Here is a 17,071-nt window from a genome sequence, read left to right as displayed (position 1 = left end):
TTCATTAATTGTCTGTTATCTTAAAAAGAATATCCTCAAAAAATTATTAATGGCACTCCAAGGCTAATTTTTTCAACACGTGGCTCAAATATGAAAATGGCATTCTCATGAAAGAACCGAAGAATAAGGAACGCCTGATCTTTTGTATTGGCTTGAGATAATCGTAATGATCTCTGGATGACAGCTGTTAATAATCATTTTCAATCGTCATTGGTCAATTGTGGTCTAACTCGATTATCCATTGGTGGATCAAAATAATCTCTAATCACATGCTCATAACATAGAATGGTCGCCATATTTGACGCTAACAAAAGTGGTATTAGAGACTGTGTTGGGCGCTATCGGAGTTCTGTTTAGAAAAGTCTGAAAATGGAAGAAAACTTTGATAGTACGGTGCGATTTAAGTGTTATGTCCACTATCCCGTCATCAACGAAGATGGCACTGAAAATCAGAATATTATCCGCGGGAGCGGAATCGATCTTCTCCCAAATATCCCTTTGTCTTCCATCGCGGCAGATGTATTGAGCGACATGTTCCAGAAAGGAGAAATCGAGGGGAAAATCATCCTAAAAGCTGACAATGCTAAAGGTATAAAAGATAGTATCAATTCACGGAGGTTTTGGAGGAAATTTTAGATGTCTTTTTATTGATAATGCGATGGTTAGGTTGTGAGAATCTATAGAAGATCTTTATTCGATAGTATTAGAATCGCTGCGCGTGATTATTGATATCAAAAATTCTTACTCGATCTGTTCGCTGTCGAAAGACTGTGCAACGCAAATCACGCTTTGCTCACTTTTATTTAGTTCTTAATGAAATAATGTGTCTTTATCTTTTAAAAAAGTCATTTTTTCGGACGTCTAAAAGTTAAGAAAATCGCGAGAATCGCAAGTTTGATAATTACAACAAAGAACCATTCAACATGGCCGTCCAATGAATCCTTTTTGACGTTTGAAAATTTAAAATCTACATGTGCTCATAATGGAGCAAAATACCTCTTTATTTAGTCTTTCTTTCTTTTTGCATGGCTGTGATTTGATTTGAAAATAAAACCTGGCTAAAAAACTTTGGGTGACATCAAATATAAACTTGCTATTTTATAAGCTTAGTTTTTTAGTTTAAGGTTATTATGTTTAGTGACTTTTTCGTAAATAAAAAAATGGTGGTTTTTAAAATACAATTAAAGTATACAACATGGATTTTATTTCACGTTTTCCCTGTGAAATATAAAGAACCAAACTTGATTTTATAATTAGAATTTTTGGCAAGGAATAGGGGCTATAAGAGGGGAAGTGGTATGTAAAATTAAGAAGGGGTATCTGCAACAAATGTTTTCCGACGAGATTTCTATTTCCAAAAATTTCATATCTTCGTAAGTTTTGAACTGATTTCCTTCAATCTTCATAATTTTACTAATTTTAAAATGCTCTTTCCAAAATTGTAAATATTCTTCTGTCCTGTGAGATTTTAGCCTCCTTTGCATTCTTTGTGGAGAAGAAACATCTGCTATTTCATGCATCTAGCTATGACAGCATAAGAAAAGGAAGACTTTTAGAACTGATAGGTATAACGGATGTTTTGAAAGTTTTTTTCAAATTTAGACGAGCCTTTATAGGAGTCCAATTTGAGAACTTTCAAAACGTCATGAGTATCTACCAATTCATCCATGGAAGCCTACTTAGTTGTCATGATGATGATTGTTTGCATGCTATTAAGGGGTACAAAACTCCTGAATTCCTCTTAAGATACAAGGAGAAAAGAGATACTTAAATATTTTGGTAATGGGGGGAAGGGGAGGGGGAGGGGTTCGAGGGCTTGGTTGAAGATGGGACAGGGGACAGGGGTGTGGCTGTACTAAAAGCTAACTTATAATGATGGCCTTACTGCTGGAATATACCCCTAAAACTCATAATTGACTTTTCTTCTAGTATTTATTCAAATCCGAGATAACTGGAAACCCCATTCCTTATTGGATTTTACAACTGATGGCGATCTTGACATCAGTTTGTTGGATGCATTTGGTGAAATGCTGCAACTTCCACATTCCCAGATGAGTATCCACGTCCACCTTTGCCATGAGTAAGTATATATATTGATTATATACATGTCTAACATATAGTATATTGTTACCTGATAGTCAAGGCTGCTAAATAGTCTGGTTTTGCCCAGCAGCACTTTTAGGAAGGATTCGAAAATTAGAGGGAAAGGGAATGGAATTTGGGATGGAAGGTTAAGTGTATGTGACCATGGGTTGGTTAGTTTATTATGTATATTTTTTGACATTAATTGAAAATTTGGGGGTGGAGGGGGGGGAGTGCAACCTCCCTATCCTATAATGTAGGCTTTACTGAAAGCCTTTCGCCACCTTGTTATTCATGCATAGGTTTGAAATTTTGCAGACTCAATATCATGTGAGTGGAGTTAGAGCTTCAAAGTCTGAATAGAATTTTTCTCCAGGTTCTACAGTTTTTCTTACTTAAAATGCACAATTGTAAACTTTATTTTACTCATGTGTTTTGTAAATTTGTATTTTTTTAACAGGAGAGACTGGAGTGACGACAAAGTTCGAAACACTATTAAGAAATTATTGGAACATTACAGCCAAACCCATTTAGAAAGAATGCAGTGTCCTTTTTCACAGGTATTATATATATTTATTAATGTCTAATTATAGAAAATATAGTATCTATCTGTTATATATGAAATTTTTAAAAACACCGTCTTCGTTTTTAGAGGGTAGCACTTGTGGCTCTTGTTTCATAATGAAATTGGAATTTAGAAATTGATTTTTTTGAAGGGAGGGAATCAGAGAACCCGGAGAAAAACCCTTGAAGCACAAGAGATATCCAACAAACAACTCTACTCACATATGACATCAAGCACAGCAGGAGTGCTCTCACCACTACGTCACCTGTTCTACCCAAAAAGCATGCATAGTTCACAGAGCATGGTTTGAAATCCTAATGTGTTGCCTATTACATACTTCTGTTGTCATAGGTTTGAACCTCAGACTTGTGAGTAGAATTTTATAGAATAATGGGAGAGTTGTTTGTTGGTTATCTTCAGTGCTTCAAAGATTTTTTCTAAGTTTTGTAGTTTTCCTTCTGCCATAAGTAGAAACCTTACACATCGACAAACATTGAGGATGGGACACCCAAATTATTAACATGCATTTTCAAAATGGGTTTTTTTGCATGCACAATCATCTTGGACATTGCTGTCCTTGTTACACAAGGATTATGCTGCACTCATGAAAAGACATTTTCAAAACATGCCTGCCTTGTCATCCTAGCCATGCCGCACTGATCTTGCCATATATCCTTATGCATAAGGTCTTTAGTGTTAAACCACTTCATACTGAGTCTCAGCTATGCTCTACGTAACATAAGTAAATTTTGCATCAAATATTGTACCCTTCCAGAGTGACCTAGAGTATAATCATATGTAATGATTATTTTTGTAGGGTATGCTTTCACAGATTTCTCGTGATCAGTACCCATGTCGTCTCTCTAACGATAAAATAAAACACTTTGGTGCATGGTACGAGCGCTCTAATCTTGCAGATGAGGATGATCCAGACTCATTAACACCTAAAAAACCAGAGATATCGACGCAAAGGGGTAAAAAAATTGTCTTCAACCCATCACATGAAATTCCGATGCTTCGATCCTGGTACGAAAACGATCCTAAACCAAACATGAGTGACCTTGAAAGATTCACAGAAATTCTAAACAACTCAGAGTTTCGAAAAACACGCGAAGCAGTCAGTCTGAGACATGTAAATACTTGGTTTAAAAATGAACGAGCTCGCTGGAGAAGGGAAAGCTTGATGGAGGATTTAGCTAGACCATCTATGGCTGTAGCCACAGTAACCACGAGCTAAAATCACAAGACCCCGTAGATTTAGTTGTATTTAATATAAAAGATATCAGAGATGAACACATGTATATGTTTTGGAAATGCAAATATTTTTATTTTAATTAATTATTTACTATTAGGGAATAGATTTTTTAGAGCTGGGAACTGAAATATATATATCTATAATCTAAACAAGGATATTATGTAGGGATAGTTATATAGGTGTATTTGTTCATATTTGTCAGTTGGGCATCACTCTCCCTCTCCCCTGCTCTGGTCCTGAGTAATCCAGTACCGCTCGAAAGCTGGATTTTCATTGCTCCCTAAGTACAGTACCGCTTTTGTAAGGTTAGGTTTAGCGCTATTGTTTGGATGACCAATCTATTGTTTCTTAATCCAATCATGTAACTCGTTCCGAGCGGTACAGGCTGGTTCCTGGTCCCACCCTCCCCATAACAAAAACAAGACAGCAGTTTATTGAGAGGTATAGCTTTTTTATAATTTTACTTTATCGATAGATACTTTGCCAGAAAAAAACTATTTTTCTTCCTAAGATACTTTCCTTCACTTCACGTAGTTGTGGATTCATGGGTTGGTCACAGGCTTCCTGTGAGCCCCCTTCTAGCTCCGAATTAGTTGGTGTAGTATAATTATATATATATGCTCTGTGTCCCATGTGAACAAGAAAAAAAGTTTTGATTGTAACTTCTTATATTTTAACCTGCATGGCCAGCCCGAGCCTCCTATGCAACCGTTCTTAGTGTCTGTCATGCAACAGACACTAAGAATGTCTGCGTAGAAGGCTAGGCCAGCCTCAGCCTTACATGGACTGGCTACACAGGCTTTGAAATGTTAAGTCCAGAATAAACTGTGGGACTGTTACCTAGAAGGGCATCACATAGCTTCCTTATTAGGTCTTACCTTATCCTTTATTTATATCATTTTTTAACTTCAAAGGAGTTGACTGGCCACCAAATTGCCCCCCTGGATTTGGTTTTGAAGTCATTACCCCTTATAGAATAGATGAACCAGATACACAGACAGACAAACTAATATATATGTTTTTGTGTCATGATTATCAAAGATTAAAGTGCCTATCACCAATCTGACAATATTCTCAGTATTGATTCTACATGAGGTAAGATGTTGAATAACCTGGGGAAAAAAAGTTTGAATATGGCTTCTTGAAGTTATAAAGGTTTTTCCATGTCAGATGCTGATGCTGTGACGTATGAGGAGGCATTTATAGTTATTTGTTGTTCCTTGTAATTCGAAACACCGGCTTCTATGGGAAAACTAAGTTGCAATAATTTCTATAAGAGCAATGGGGAAAAAAATGACGTATTTCAAATCAAATTTATCTGTGCCAGTAATGTTTTGTATATTAAATGATTACTCCTCATACATAACAACATTAGCATATGGCATGGAAAAACCTTTATGACTTCAAGAAGCTGAACTCAAATTATAATTTTTTTTCGGATTATTCGCAACATCTTACCCCATGTAGAATCAATACTGTGAATATTGTCAGAAGGGTGATAGGCACTTTAAGTAGTAGTATAATGTACGGATATTGGCTTTTTATAGAAAATTGTAGAATATATCATAATTATATGTGAATTATTAGTTTAAATAAATTATTCAATGATGATTTTTGAGTACCTTTCAGCTAGACACAAATGATAAATAATTTCTATAAAACATTCAATTTTACAACTCCATTAAGTAACCAGGAATAATATATTCATGTTGAAGTTGGAGTTGCCACTCATAGCAAAACTACATTTTATCGTGTGCGGCAACTCCAGCCTCAACTTGGAACTATTATTCGTGGTCATTGAATGGAACTGTAAGATGGAGTATTGTTTAAATAGAAAAACAGAAAAATTGTTCCTGTATACTGTATATTCAAATTGATATATTCCTATAAATAAATTGATGACAAAAGAATTTTGTTCGTTTTGTAGAGGGATGAGGGGGGGGGGGGGGGGGTCTTTGGTGGTTTGCCAATGGAAATTCCAATTTCACTTGCCCTATTTCTCGATGACATCACATCAAAACAATCTATTGCTTAAGAGCAAAGGATCATGGTCATTGGAGGGGGTCAAATCAACGCAAATTCACCGAAAATTGTTATAAAACCGACTATAAAACCTGTATTAATCCACAAAGAGAAGTAGAATTAGCCAGCAAACGCTCAGAATATTTTTTAGTACATATTAACACATATTATATCTGAAAACCAGGCCATTTTAGATTAAACTGTTTCGCTAGGAGCAAATTTTGTTGAATTTTCTATTGGATTTGGCATTTCTATCACCCCACATAAACAAGCAGTGACGTCATAATGAAATATAGGGCAATTCATTCTGAGCCTTCTGAAAACTCTGACTATTTTGATGTGAGGCTAAGATGGAAATTACAAAGAAACACATATTTCCATAGAGAACAATTGTAATTACTTGGAAGTTACCTGATTGGGAAGTGGTCAGAAATTTTGTCAGAAATTTTGAGGACAGTCCCGAAGGGTGCTGAGCTTGAGAGATTGTTGCGGGAAGTCCCGCGTGTCTATACGTCATATACCGTTATTGTGTATACAAGTCTTCAATCCATTCATAGATCCGTTCAATGAATGTCGTTTGGCGTTGAAACTAAGTCTGATTACAGTACAAAAAAATTCTATTTTCAAATGTGAGAAGGAAGGTAGTCTATCGAAAAACGTAAGCTTAAGCTTATATCTTTGCAAAAAAATTCGCGGGATGTCAGGGGATTGTCGAAGTCCTGTCTGACAGTCACCAAAACGACAAGCGATCAGGTTCTGCGTCGCGTCTAAGTTTAAGTCTTCCAAGTGTATTTAGTAACGAAAACTACAGTTATCATTAACAAGGCTCTTCTATATACACCAACGATTTATGAATTCTTCAGTAATCTTCTATAAAACCGAGTTAGCGAAGTGGTATTATTTTGGGTAACGTATGAAACTACCACAGAACTGAGGACCGACGCACTGGGCGTCCGAGACGAAACTTCAAATTTCGACTTCAAAAATGACAAAAAAACAGCCATAAAATAAGAAGATCTGTAGAGAACTAAAAGTTTGTCATTACAGCGAGAGAAGTTTATTTGAATTCTCAAAGGTAAGCTTATATTTTTATAATGAAAACGGTAATGTGCACATACACTTCTATTTTTATAAGCTTACTTGTGTGCTCTCATAGCGCAAGATACGATATGTTTTACTCCGTAATTTCTTTAGTTTAAAATTTCAAATTTATCTTAGTTATAATATTCATTCATTTGACTTTTCTTCTTCTTATGTCTTAATTTATCTTCCAGGGCTGTAAGTTTTCTATCTGTGCAGAACAAGTTAAATATTAAAATGTCCATATTGACCATAGTACTTACCATAGCATGGACAAAACAAATTCAAAATCTCAATCTCTGCTTTCTTTTTGTCGAATTTTTAACATGATTTCTTCTACAATGCAAAAATAAATTTTTTCATAATTTTGCATTGAAAAAAAAAAAAAAAAAAGAAAAAGAAAGAAAAAAATGGCATGGTGTAAAGTAAACTAAAGCTAACTGAATTTTGATATTTATATTATACAAATGTTTATTTTGAACTTGATTTTTATACTTTATATAATATATAATATCGATATACGAGAAAAGCTATGACTGAAACTCGTAATTCAAATGTTAGGTTCATAAACGAATAAAGCTTATTACACGCATCAAAACATCAAACTCTTATCTAAGTAAAATTGCAAATATAACTCCAATCCACAAAAAAGGTCCAAAACACAACAAGGAAAATTACCGTCAAATCTCGTTGACATCTATCATTTGTAAAGTGGCAGAGAAAATAGTACGATCAAGAGTCATAGCCTTCTGGACAGAACATCAACTATTAAACCAAAATCAATTTGGATACTTAAAAGGCAGATCAACGGTAGGCCAACTTCTAAGTAGCTATAATGACTGGTGTTTATCAAGAAATACCTCAAAAGCGACAGATGTTATCTTTTTAGACCTGTCAAAGGCGTTTGACAGCGTTCCACATGAACGCCTACTCTTCAAGCTTAACAGGTATGGCATTGACGATCAATTACTATTGTGGTTCAGGAATTTTCTAACTAATAGAAAACAAAGAGTGCAAATACGTGGATCCTTTTCTGATTGGTCTCCAGTAACATCGGGTGTCCCGCAAGGTTCAATTCTGGGGCCGATCTTGTTTCTGTTATATGTAAATGACATTCCAAATGTAGCCACATCAAGCATCAAATTGTTTGCTGATGATACTAAGATCTATCGACGACTAACCGACGTTGGGGATGTAACAGCTCTACAGTCGGACCTTGCTTCTTTAGAAGACTGGGCGGCGGATTGGCAAGTCAAGTTTAACCCTAAAAAGTGTGAAGCCATGAGGATAACTCATAAGGGTGATAAGAATAGAACACAATATCACATATCCGACACAGCATTAAAGAACGTACATGACTACAAAGACCTTGGAGTTATAATGTCGAGCGATCTAAGTTGGTCCAAACATGTAGAAGCAATTGTACATAAAGCAAATAAAGTCCTTGGTTTAGTTAAACGTACCACGGGTAGTAGAAATAAGGAAATCTTTTCCATACTCTATAAATCACTGGCCCGTCCCATTCTGGAATATGCATGCCCAGTTTGGGCACCACACCTAGTAAAGGATATCCATGCAATTGAATCTATACAACGAAGAGCGTCACGCATCGCACTTGGTCAAAAACGACAAGAGATGGCATATGAAGACAGATGTAAGATACTCAAATGGAACTCTTTGCAACTTAGAAGGGAATTCCTCTCTCTAGTTGAGTGCTATAAGATTGTACACAAGATGAACGGTCTAGATTTCAGTGACTATTTTGAACTTTGTAAAAGTACGAAAACGAGAGCTAATCACCAATTTAAAATACAGACCAAATCTGCTAGAGTAAATTGTTACAAATATTCTTTTTTTGTGCGAATAATCAAATCTTGGAATGATCTTCCTAATAACGTAGTAAATCATACAGATGAACCCAACGTAAATAAATTTAAAACAAGACTTAAGAAACACATGAACATTTTTCGAAGTTAGTATTGTACATATATATATATATATATATATTATTAGTTCTTAAAATTATTTATTTATTTTAAATTAGGGGACTTATATAGGGCTAACCTCAATGTCTTCCTTTTCAAAATATGTAATCTGCATTTTTTTGAATAAAGTATTATTAAAAAAAAAGTATCTTGTTTTGATGATATCCCTCCTTGTTGCTATGGCAACACAATATTGAATGTTTATTTTTTTAATTTAAATTTTTAGAATTAGAATAATGACAGATTTACCTGTGAAATATTATGAAGAGTATTTAATAAAGAAAGAAGGAAAAGGAAAGGTAAACAGTTAATCCCTTATACTTTTTTCCCCCCAAAAGGTTCAGTTCACATTAAAAAATATTTACCAAAACTGAAATCCTCAAATTAAAGCCAAACTATGGGCTATTCAAATTGGTCTGTTGTTGTTACTTTTTTTTTGGCTGTATGTTTGTATTCAGTTTCTGTATACATGATTCCTGATGGATTATAGGATATTAGCAAAAAAAGAAGAAAAGCCCAATGTGGCTTAGTATTGTTTATGCAAAGGCTATTAACATAACTGGTGATAAAATAATTGTCAGTCTGCGTAATCCAGAATCCATGACAAAGAATGCTGTGTGAGAGTTGGGGGTCAGAGAAAGAAAAAAATTACATTTCCAGGGGTAGGAGGATCTCAAGATTTCTCTATGAGAAGGAAAGGAGAGGGGGGGGGGGGGGGGGGGGGGGGATTATGGATTACTACAAAATGAAAATGATGCCTTTTCAAAACCCTTAGATGGCATTGAGGACGACCTGGACTCCTAAGAAAATGCATTTTTTTTAAACTAAAAAACCTCAGATACGAATTGTGATCAACAGTTATTAGCTGTGACATTTATTTCAACGATATTAAAATACTGAGCTTCCCATGAAATAATGGTTTAATTATGATCTTTGTGATAATATTCAGTGGAAAGACTATTGGGTGGTGATCCGTGGTTCATGGATGCTGTTCTATGCCAATAAGAATATCACAGACAGAAACAATGTGAGTGTGTAATAATCATTGTACTATTATAGTCTTTTATAAAATATTTGAGATATGACCTGTGCGCTGATTGGCTGGCTACTGTTTTCATATCAGAGGACGAGACCTGCTCATGCAATAGTCTTAAAAAATATTTTATAAAAGCAATATCAAAGGGCTGCTTATATCTCTGTACTGTGATATAAACACTCTGGGAGCTGTAAAGAGCTTGAAAAGCAAGAGAAAAACTCAGCTACGCCTTGTTTTCTAGGCTCGCTTCTCTCTCATGCTCTACAGCCCCCAGTGTGTTTATATCATAGTACAGAGGCATGCACATGCGATCAATATTCCTTAAAAAAAATGTAGTATCCACCCCTCCATATTATTACAAGTTTGATTTCCCTCATCCCAACCCCGTTCTTATTTCCCGCTCTTTTTCCTCTCCACTTTCCTTCCTTCCTAAACCATCTTCACACTTCTATCTCTCAGATTACCCCTGCCTTCTCTTCATTCCTTCCTTCACCCCTCCCTTGCCCTACCAATGCTCTTTCCACATGTAACCAGTCAACAAACGGAAACTTGAAATTTGAGTCCAATGCTATGTGTATATATTATATGCTAACATTTGTTTTATATGTACTTTGATCAGTTCCGAGGATCGTTGGAGTTGTCCAAGGATACAAAATGTTCTGTAAGCAAAAGAAGGAATTATAGTTTTCCGTTTTATATCACAACGCAAAGAGGAACTCATCTTTTTAAGGTAACAGTTGCACAAAGCTATTCAGTATTCCTCAAACTCACACCCTCCCTTTAGAAATAGTGATCTTATGATCCATGATAGGAGAGAGGATAGAGAAACAGAATGAAGACGTGATAATAATAATAATGATGATAATAATAGTAATAACATCAATAATAATAATAATAATAATAATACGAACGAAAACGAACAGCTAAGAAAAATTACAAATACAGACAGGGAAGTGAACTTTCTTATAGAACGATGCCAGAAATGGATTTTAAGCCAGAACGTCAATATAGTCAAGACGTTCTATGAATATGCATAAGCTGAAGAAAGGATTGTAAAAAATTATGAACTTAACCAGCCTAGCCTTAGTCCGCTGGTCAATGTAAACATGATATATACAGACAAATAAAACTTGCCATAATAATAATAATGATAATTATTATTATTATTATCATTATTATATCCATAGGAGAGAGGATAGGGAGAATGGATGAAGATGCGAGCACGTTATCAAAACCTGTTTTTCATGGGCATGCCGTTGTCCTTATTACCATTACTTAGCTAGGACTTGAAAAAGCAACAACTTAAATTCTAGCAATGGCAAGGATGATGCCTTGCACACATTCGCCATCTCCCTCCTCACTCAAGTTGTGAATCTTAAGGTCCCTCTATAGAAATATTTATGAAATTATAATTTAGCAGTATATTTATATTTGTATTGACTTTATGTTCATTGTAGGTTTTATTGTACATTTCTACATTTCTATCATTTTTTATGTTACATACGATATGTATTTTATCAATGTAATAAAGACTATTATTATTATTATTATTATTATTATTATTATTATTGTTATTATTATATTCATAGGAAGCCCAATTATTAACAATCCTGCTCTTGATTGTTGTACAGTGTTCTACAAATTTACAGCGTCATCAATGGATATATGTCATAGGCCTTGCTATAAAGGTGTGTATTTAAAATTGTTTTCCACCGTGTTGATGGAAGAAACGGTCAATTAGCCCCCCCCCCCCCCCCCCCTAAAATTTTGGCCGGATCCGTCCTTGGATATGTATTGTATGATGATGACGATTACTGAAAGAAAATGGAAAGCATGGGTAGCTTATTAATAAGAGTACTACTCTCTCACCAAGGTAACTCAGGTTTGATTCCCACTAGGCTCAGTGACATTATATGTGAGTAGAGTAAGTTGTTTGTTGATTCCCTCCTGTACTTTGAGGGTTTTTTTCTCAGGATTCTTGGGTTTTTCATCCCTCCACAAAAATCAACTTCTAAAATCTAATCCAATTTGTTGGTAGCTTTATCAAACCTGTTAGGCTTTCCATCCATCATGGTGTGGTAGATCCAATTAATTTATTTTTGATGAAAGAAAATATATATTATATTCAAGACCTCAGGCACAGTTGTTCCTATCCAGACCAGCTTTAGGACAGTAAATAACATCTTTATCTTTTAGGATTACTGAGCTCCCATCACCATGTTGCTTAGTTATTCTGGGTCCGGTTGTACGAAGCCTGGATAGCGCTATCTGACAGATAAATCTTATCCAGTGGGTAAATTTATTGGATAACAGCATTGACTTATCCACTGGATAAGGAATTATCTGCCGGATAGCACTATCCAGGCTTCGTACAACCTAGCCCTGTTCTTTTAAATTCCTTCTTTTAAGGATACGGCACGAGCATGTCTCTGACCTTTGATCTAAACAGTAGCCATCCAGACCTTACTTACATTATTTTTGAAAGTTTTTACCTACTCTTTTCCAGGGCACTCCAGCATTACCACCTCCCTCCTTTGTTCCCAAGGCGGCTGTTAAAGATAGTGATGGAGTATTTGTGTCCTCCTGGGACACGTCAAGCTCTCCAGACAAAATATCAGACGATCTTTCTGATGATAATTTGAGTAATATTATTGATAATGATGATGATGATGACAACCTGTCCCTCCCCCCTGGGGTTATAATTGTATCAACTTTACCAGATGATCTGAGTAAGGATGAAGGAGATGCAGAAAAGACAAAGGAGAGAGAATTGATATTAAATTCTATTAATACAGGTACAAATGAATTTTTTAATGTTTTTATTGTGGATGTCTTTTTATTTAATACAGTAAAAACCCGCATAAAAGAACACCCATTTTTGGAGTTGAGACTGATTTTGTTCTTATTTGACGGGTGTTTACTGAAAAATCAGCCTGAAGGTGTTCTTAAGGTGTTCTTAAAATAAATGTTTCTAAAATATATAACAGTATTACTATATAGACTACCAATACATGTAGATAATATCAATGTGTAAGTTCAAAAATGTTATTAAAAAAAATCTTGACTGCTATAATAATAACTGTGTCAAAACAGTAGGTTTGGAGTCTGCTACTGGTAACACTGTAATCTAACCGTCCCCTCCTTCGATATCAGCGTATACATGAGTACCGATGAGGAGGCATAAATATTGATCTTATTATTTTTAAGAACACTTTTTAATATTTCAGGCTGATTGTGTCCTTATTTACATGGTACTTAAAACGCCCAAATTCAGGCTGGGTGTTCTTAACCCACTTGTTCTTTTATGCGGGTTTTTACTGTAATGATAAATGATGACGATGGTGATGATCATAATGGATCGATGATGGAGGCGATGATGGGACTGTTACAGTCAAACCAGCTCATGAACGTTTTAAATTACAAATAGTAGTTTTGGTGATAATAATGGTGATAACATTGATTGTGTTGACGATTTTGATGATGCTTGATGATGATGATGATATTTTCTATGATTATAGATGGCAATAAAGAACGACATGTTCCACTCAATGCAGTTTTGAGTACAGGAATAACAGGATCTACTTATGGTAAATAATCCATCATCTCTGTTCTCATCAAACACATATTAGAGTTTAAGATATGTACAAATGGCGCAGTCATTCCATAGAGTATAATTGCTTTCCTTAACAGTTGTGCATAAAAAGATCCATGAACATTGATGCAACTTAAACAAGAATCTTATTCTCAAGAGAATGACACGTGATTTAAGATGGGAATACATTACACCCAAGCTGTTTTGAGCACCCTGTGGGAAGTGTTGCCACTGAACTTTCCTTTGAAGAAAATAATTAAAATTATATTGTTACTCTAAAACAACTTATTAGACAGGACGGGATCTCTTATATAAATATTTATTTTCATAGTTGTGCACGGAAAGAATCCTGAGAATCAAGGAAAAAGCAACAAGCTGCAACTTCCCAAACAGAGGCTAACCAGACCTGCATCAAAGTCCACTGGTTCAATACAAGACTGTAAGTCCAAGACTAGAGCAGTTTCCGTATGACTGTGACAGTGCCGTAAGTGTGACGTGCCATGACCGTGAATTTTAATTGGCTGACTTTTTTCACGCGCAATATGATTGGTCTAAAAGTACCGTGATCTTGGCGTGACCGTGTCCGCGCCGTGTTCCGGGTATTTGATTGGATGGAGAGTAAATTCTCGAGCAATGTGATTGGTCTGGCGTATCCCCTGCTGTGTCACGACCGTGTTCGTGCCGTACACTTTTCACAGTCATACGAAAACTGCACTATTCAAATATAATGTAATACTCTACGATGCGGCGGCGCTCTGGAATTCTTGAATCGCACGGCAAAACAAAACCCGCAAAGATGCTGAAATAACAACCCCACGGTATTCCAGAAGTTTCCTCGATTGTGGAACATTTCATTCATGTTAATTCATCTCGTGTCCAATTGTGGAGGGTAAAAGAGACAGCTTGAAAAGCTTCACAAGAGACCCCTTGCATGTGGCGTCAAAGCAGCTCTATTTGGAGAAAAGAACAAAAGAATTTCAATCTCATGAGAATTGGAAACCTATTGTTATGTCCTCCAAATTGAGCTGTATTAAGAGGTTATAACGATAACATTTCGAATCGGATGACTTTTGTTTTGAGTTACGTTTAAAAAAAACCGGTATAGACTCAATTTGAGCGCGCTTTACTAATATAGATTAGTAGGAATCTAGCCAACATAACCCGTCTGACACAAGTTTATCACTGTAATGGTCAACGCGTTACACTGAGCCATTCTCAATCACACGCACCCTCTAGCGATTGTTTCTGTCGCGACGAAGAAGCTTTTGGTGGACGTCAATGAAGGCGTTTCCATGACATTCTATAAATACGTGCCCTTTTATAGCTTTGTGTTTTTCCGACAATGTTATAGAAACGCCTTGTGATTGACGCCCACCAAAACCTTGTCCGTTGCGACAGAAAGCTTCGCGTGTGATTGAGAATGGCTGTAACGCCTCTTAATGAATTTGCTTTACATTTCTTCTTTTTATTCATAAACAGGTCGATTTAGGACTTACTCTATGACGTTACAGCCTTCTCCGCGAGACGAGCGTCCGAATACATCACCTATTCTCTCTACATCACGTAAGACACCTCTATCATATTCTCCCTCGAGCAGTACAGCGAATTTAAAATTCTCAAGACACATGACAAACTCAGCTCCTGATGTTAAGACATTGGCATATGATAATATTGTACCGCGTGCTTGAATTTTTCCTTCGTTATTTTCGGGATTCTTGCCATCGTATCATCGATGCACCGTTGCCGTGCCGTAAGCTTGTCTTCTTCGTTGTGTTTGTCCTAATGTTAAAACATTGGCTTATGATGATATTGTACCGCCTGCTTGAATTTTTCCTTCGTTATTTTCGGGATTCTTGCCGTCGTATCATCGATGCACCGTTGCCGTGCCGTAAGCTTGTCTTCTTCGTTGTGTTTGTCCTAATGTTAAAACATTGGCTTATGATAATATTGTACCGCCTGCTTGAATTTTTCCTTCGTTATTTTCGGGATTCTTGCCGTCGTATCATCGATGCACCGTTGCCGTGCCGTTAGCTTGTCTTCTTCGTTGTGTTTTTCCTAATGTTAAAACATTGGCTTATGATGATATTGTACCGCGTGCTTGAATTTTTCCTTCGTCATTCTTTAGTTTCTTGCCATCGTATCGTACATGCGTTGCCGTGTCGTAGTATGGTTCTCTTCGTTTGAAGTTTGATTTGGATAAGTTATTTATCAGCTTATTTTGAGGGTTCTTATGAGGAGCCAAGTGCGACTCCACCCTCTAATTTTCTTGCAAATTTTTAATTGAATACTTACAAAATCTAAATGACTTTTGAACCAATGTCAGTGGTCTTAAAATATTAACTTGTTTGAAAAGATATAACTAGCTAAGAACTAGTGTGAGCTGCGTCGGTGTTTCTAATGAAACAGTAATGATGAAAAGGTAAATTATACACCGTGAAAAGATGAAAAAACTTACTGACGTTTCGGACGCTAGTCCTTCGTCGGAGTAAAAGAGAAAGAAGTGGTAGAAAGGAGTGTATATATGATAGAATAAGACAAAAGAAACCAATGAGAGCAAGGTAGGCAAGGAAACAAAAACAAACGATCAAAAGACAAAAGAAAAGGTTAGTAAAGCGTTCATTAATCCCGTTGGGACTAAGATTGCTAATGAACGCTTTACTTTCAACTAACCTTTTCTTTTGTCTTTTGATTGTTTGTTTTTGTTTCTTTGCCTACCTTGCTCTCATTGGTTTCTTTTGTCTTATTCTATCATATATACACTCCTTTCTCTTTTACTCCGACGAAGGACTAGCGTCCGAAACGTCAGTAAGTTTTTTCATCTTTTCACGGTGTATGATTTACCTTTTCATCATTATTGTTTGAAAAGAGTTTGTTTGGTTTATCCTCTGGAATTGCCATTTGGAAGGAAGAGTAGTAATTTTCTTCTTCAAAAAATAATCATAATTTATAAGTTATATGCAATAAAAGTATGTAAATATGTAATTAGGGATAGTGTAAATAAATCGCGTTATTTCAGTTCTCGCAAGTAACCCAAAAATGTTATTTTAAATGTCATGGGAGTATGATTGGAATTTATCTGCGTCAAATCATACATACAATCACATAAGTCCATAAGTTGTTTTTTTTTTCCCATTTTATTATATATTTTTTGTGATTACAAAAAATACCTATGACATCTTTATATCATTACAAACTATTTTAATTGTATTTTGTTTAACAAAGAACTACAATCTATAATTACCTTTAAAGGTCTTCCTACAAATGACATTTTATTATTTATTATTGTTAGAGTGAAGGCATTTAACCCATGAAATAAAAGTTATTAGTCAACGTGTAATAGTCAAATAAACACGAAAGAAAACAATGGAATTAAGGTCTACTAAAGTGTGTTAGTCTAATATCTTCACTCTACTATGCAAAGACATACACCGAGAGATTATAATTTACCATTAGA

General features: G+C 35.6%; 3 protein-coding genes across 4 annotated transcripts; all 3 read left to right on the top strand.

Moving 5' to 3' along the window:
* Positions 1-164: 164 nt before the first annotated feature.
* LOC116291101 (DNA-binding protein SATB1) lies at positions 165-5,513 on the top strand. Its single transcript, XM_031698224.2, has 4 exons — positions 165-589; positions 1,930-2,080; positions 2,543-2,642; positions 3,465-5,513. The coding sequence occupies exons 1-4, from the start codon at positions 370-372 to the stop codon at positions 3,882-3,884; spliced, it is 891 nt and encodes a 296-aa protein (XP_031554084.1). The 5' UTR covers positions 165-369; the 3' UTR covers positions 3,885-5,513.
* A 952-nt stretch (positions 5,514-6,465) lies between these two features.
* On the top strand, positions 6,466-16,981 carry LOC116291052 (uncharacterized). 2 transcript variants are annotated; one of them, XM_031698183.2, is made up of 9 exons: positions 6,466-6,999; positions 9,216-9,288; positions 9,939-10,016; positions 10,645-10,755; positions 11,657-11,713; positions 12,532-12,820; positions 13,544-13,612; positions 13,949-14,056; positions 15,097-16,981. In XM_031698183.2, exons 2-9 carry the CDS (start codon positions 9,226-9,228, stop codon positions 15,303-15,305), a joined length of 984 nt encoding a protein of 327 aa, XP_031554043.2. In that variant the 5' UTR covers positions 6,466-6,999; positions 9,216-9,225; the 3' UTR covers positions 15,306-16,981. The 2 variants fall into 2 exon arrangements, with proteins under 2 accessions (XP_031554043.2, XP_031554038.2); XM_031698178.2 differs by having other exon boundaries at positions 11,615-11,713.
* On the top strand, positions 7,607-9,088 carry LOC148911278 (uncharacterized). Its single transcript, XM_089030024.1, has one exon. The coding sequence runs from the start codon at positions 8,286-8,288 to the stop codon at positions 8,979-8,981; it is 696 nt and encodes a 231-aa protein (XP_088886150.1). The 5' UTR covers positions 7,607-8,285; the 3' UTR covers positions 8,982-9,088.
* Positions 16,982-17,071: the final 90 nt, after the last annotated feature.

The sequence above is a fragment of the Actinia tenebrosa genome, unplaced genomic scaffold, assembly GCF_029948245.1.
Source record: "Actinia tenebrosa isolate PJP-AT-01 unplaced genomic scaffold, QUT_ActTen_1.0 PGA_scaffold14__42_contigs__length_11649687, whole genome shotgun sequence".
Lineage (NCBI taxonomy): Eukaryota > Metazoa > Cnidaria > Anthozoa > Actiniaria > Actiniidae > Actinia > Actinia tenebrosa.
This window is presented reverse-complemented; position numbering and strand designations above follow the sequence as displayed.

What these genes read in the sequence shown, in the direction of transcription:
- LOC116291101 (XM_031698224.2), top strand. Translation starts at nt 370, where the DNA reads ATGGAAGAAAACTTTGATAGTACGGTGCGATTTAAGTGTTATGTCCAC. An exon ending in CACGTCCACCTTTGCCATGA is followed by an intron (nt 2,081 to 2,542) that starts GTAAGTATATAT and finishes TTTTTTTAACAG; the next exon opens with GAGAGACTGGAGTGACGACA. An exon ending in TGCAGTGTCCTTTTTCACAG is followed by an intron (nt 2,643 to 3,464) that starts GTATTATATATA and finishes TTATTTTTGTAG; the next exon opens with GGTATGCTTTCACAGATTTC.
- LOC148911278 (XM_089030024.1), top strand. Translation starts at nt 8,286, where the DNA reads ATGAGGATAACTCATAAGGGTGATAAGAATAGAACACAATATCACATA.
- LOC116291052 (XM_031698178.2), top strand. Translation starts at nt 9,226, where the DNA reads ATGACAGATTTACCTGTGAAATATTATGAAGAGTATTTAATAAAGAAA. An exon ending in AGAAAGAAGGAAAAGGAAAG is followed by an intron (nt 9,289 to 9,938) that starts GTAAACAGTTAA and finishes GATAATATTCAG; the next exon opens with TGGAAAGACTATTGGGTGGT. An exon ending in AATAACAGGATCTACTTATG is followed by an intron (nt 13,613 to 13,948) that starts GTAAATAATCCA and finishes TTATTTTCATAG; the next exon opens with TTGTGCACGGAAAGAATCCT.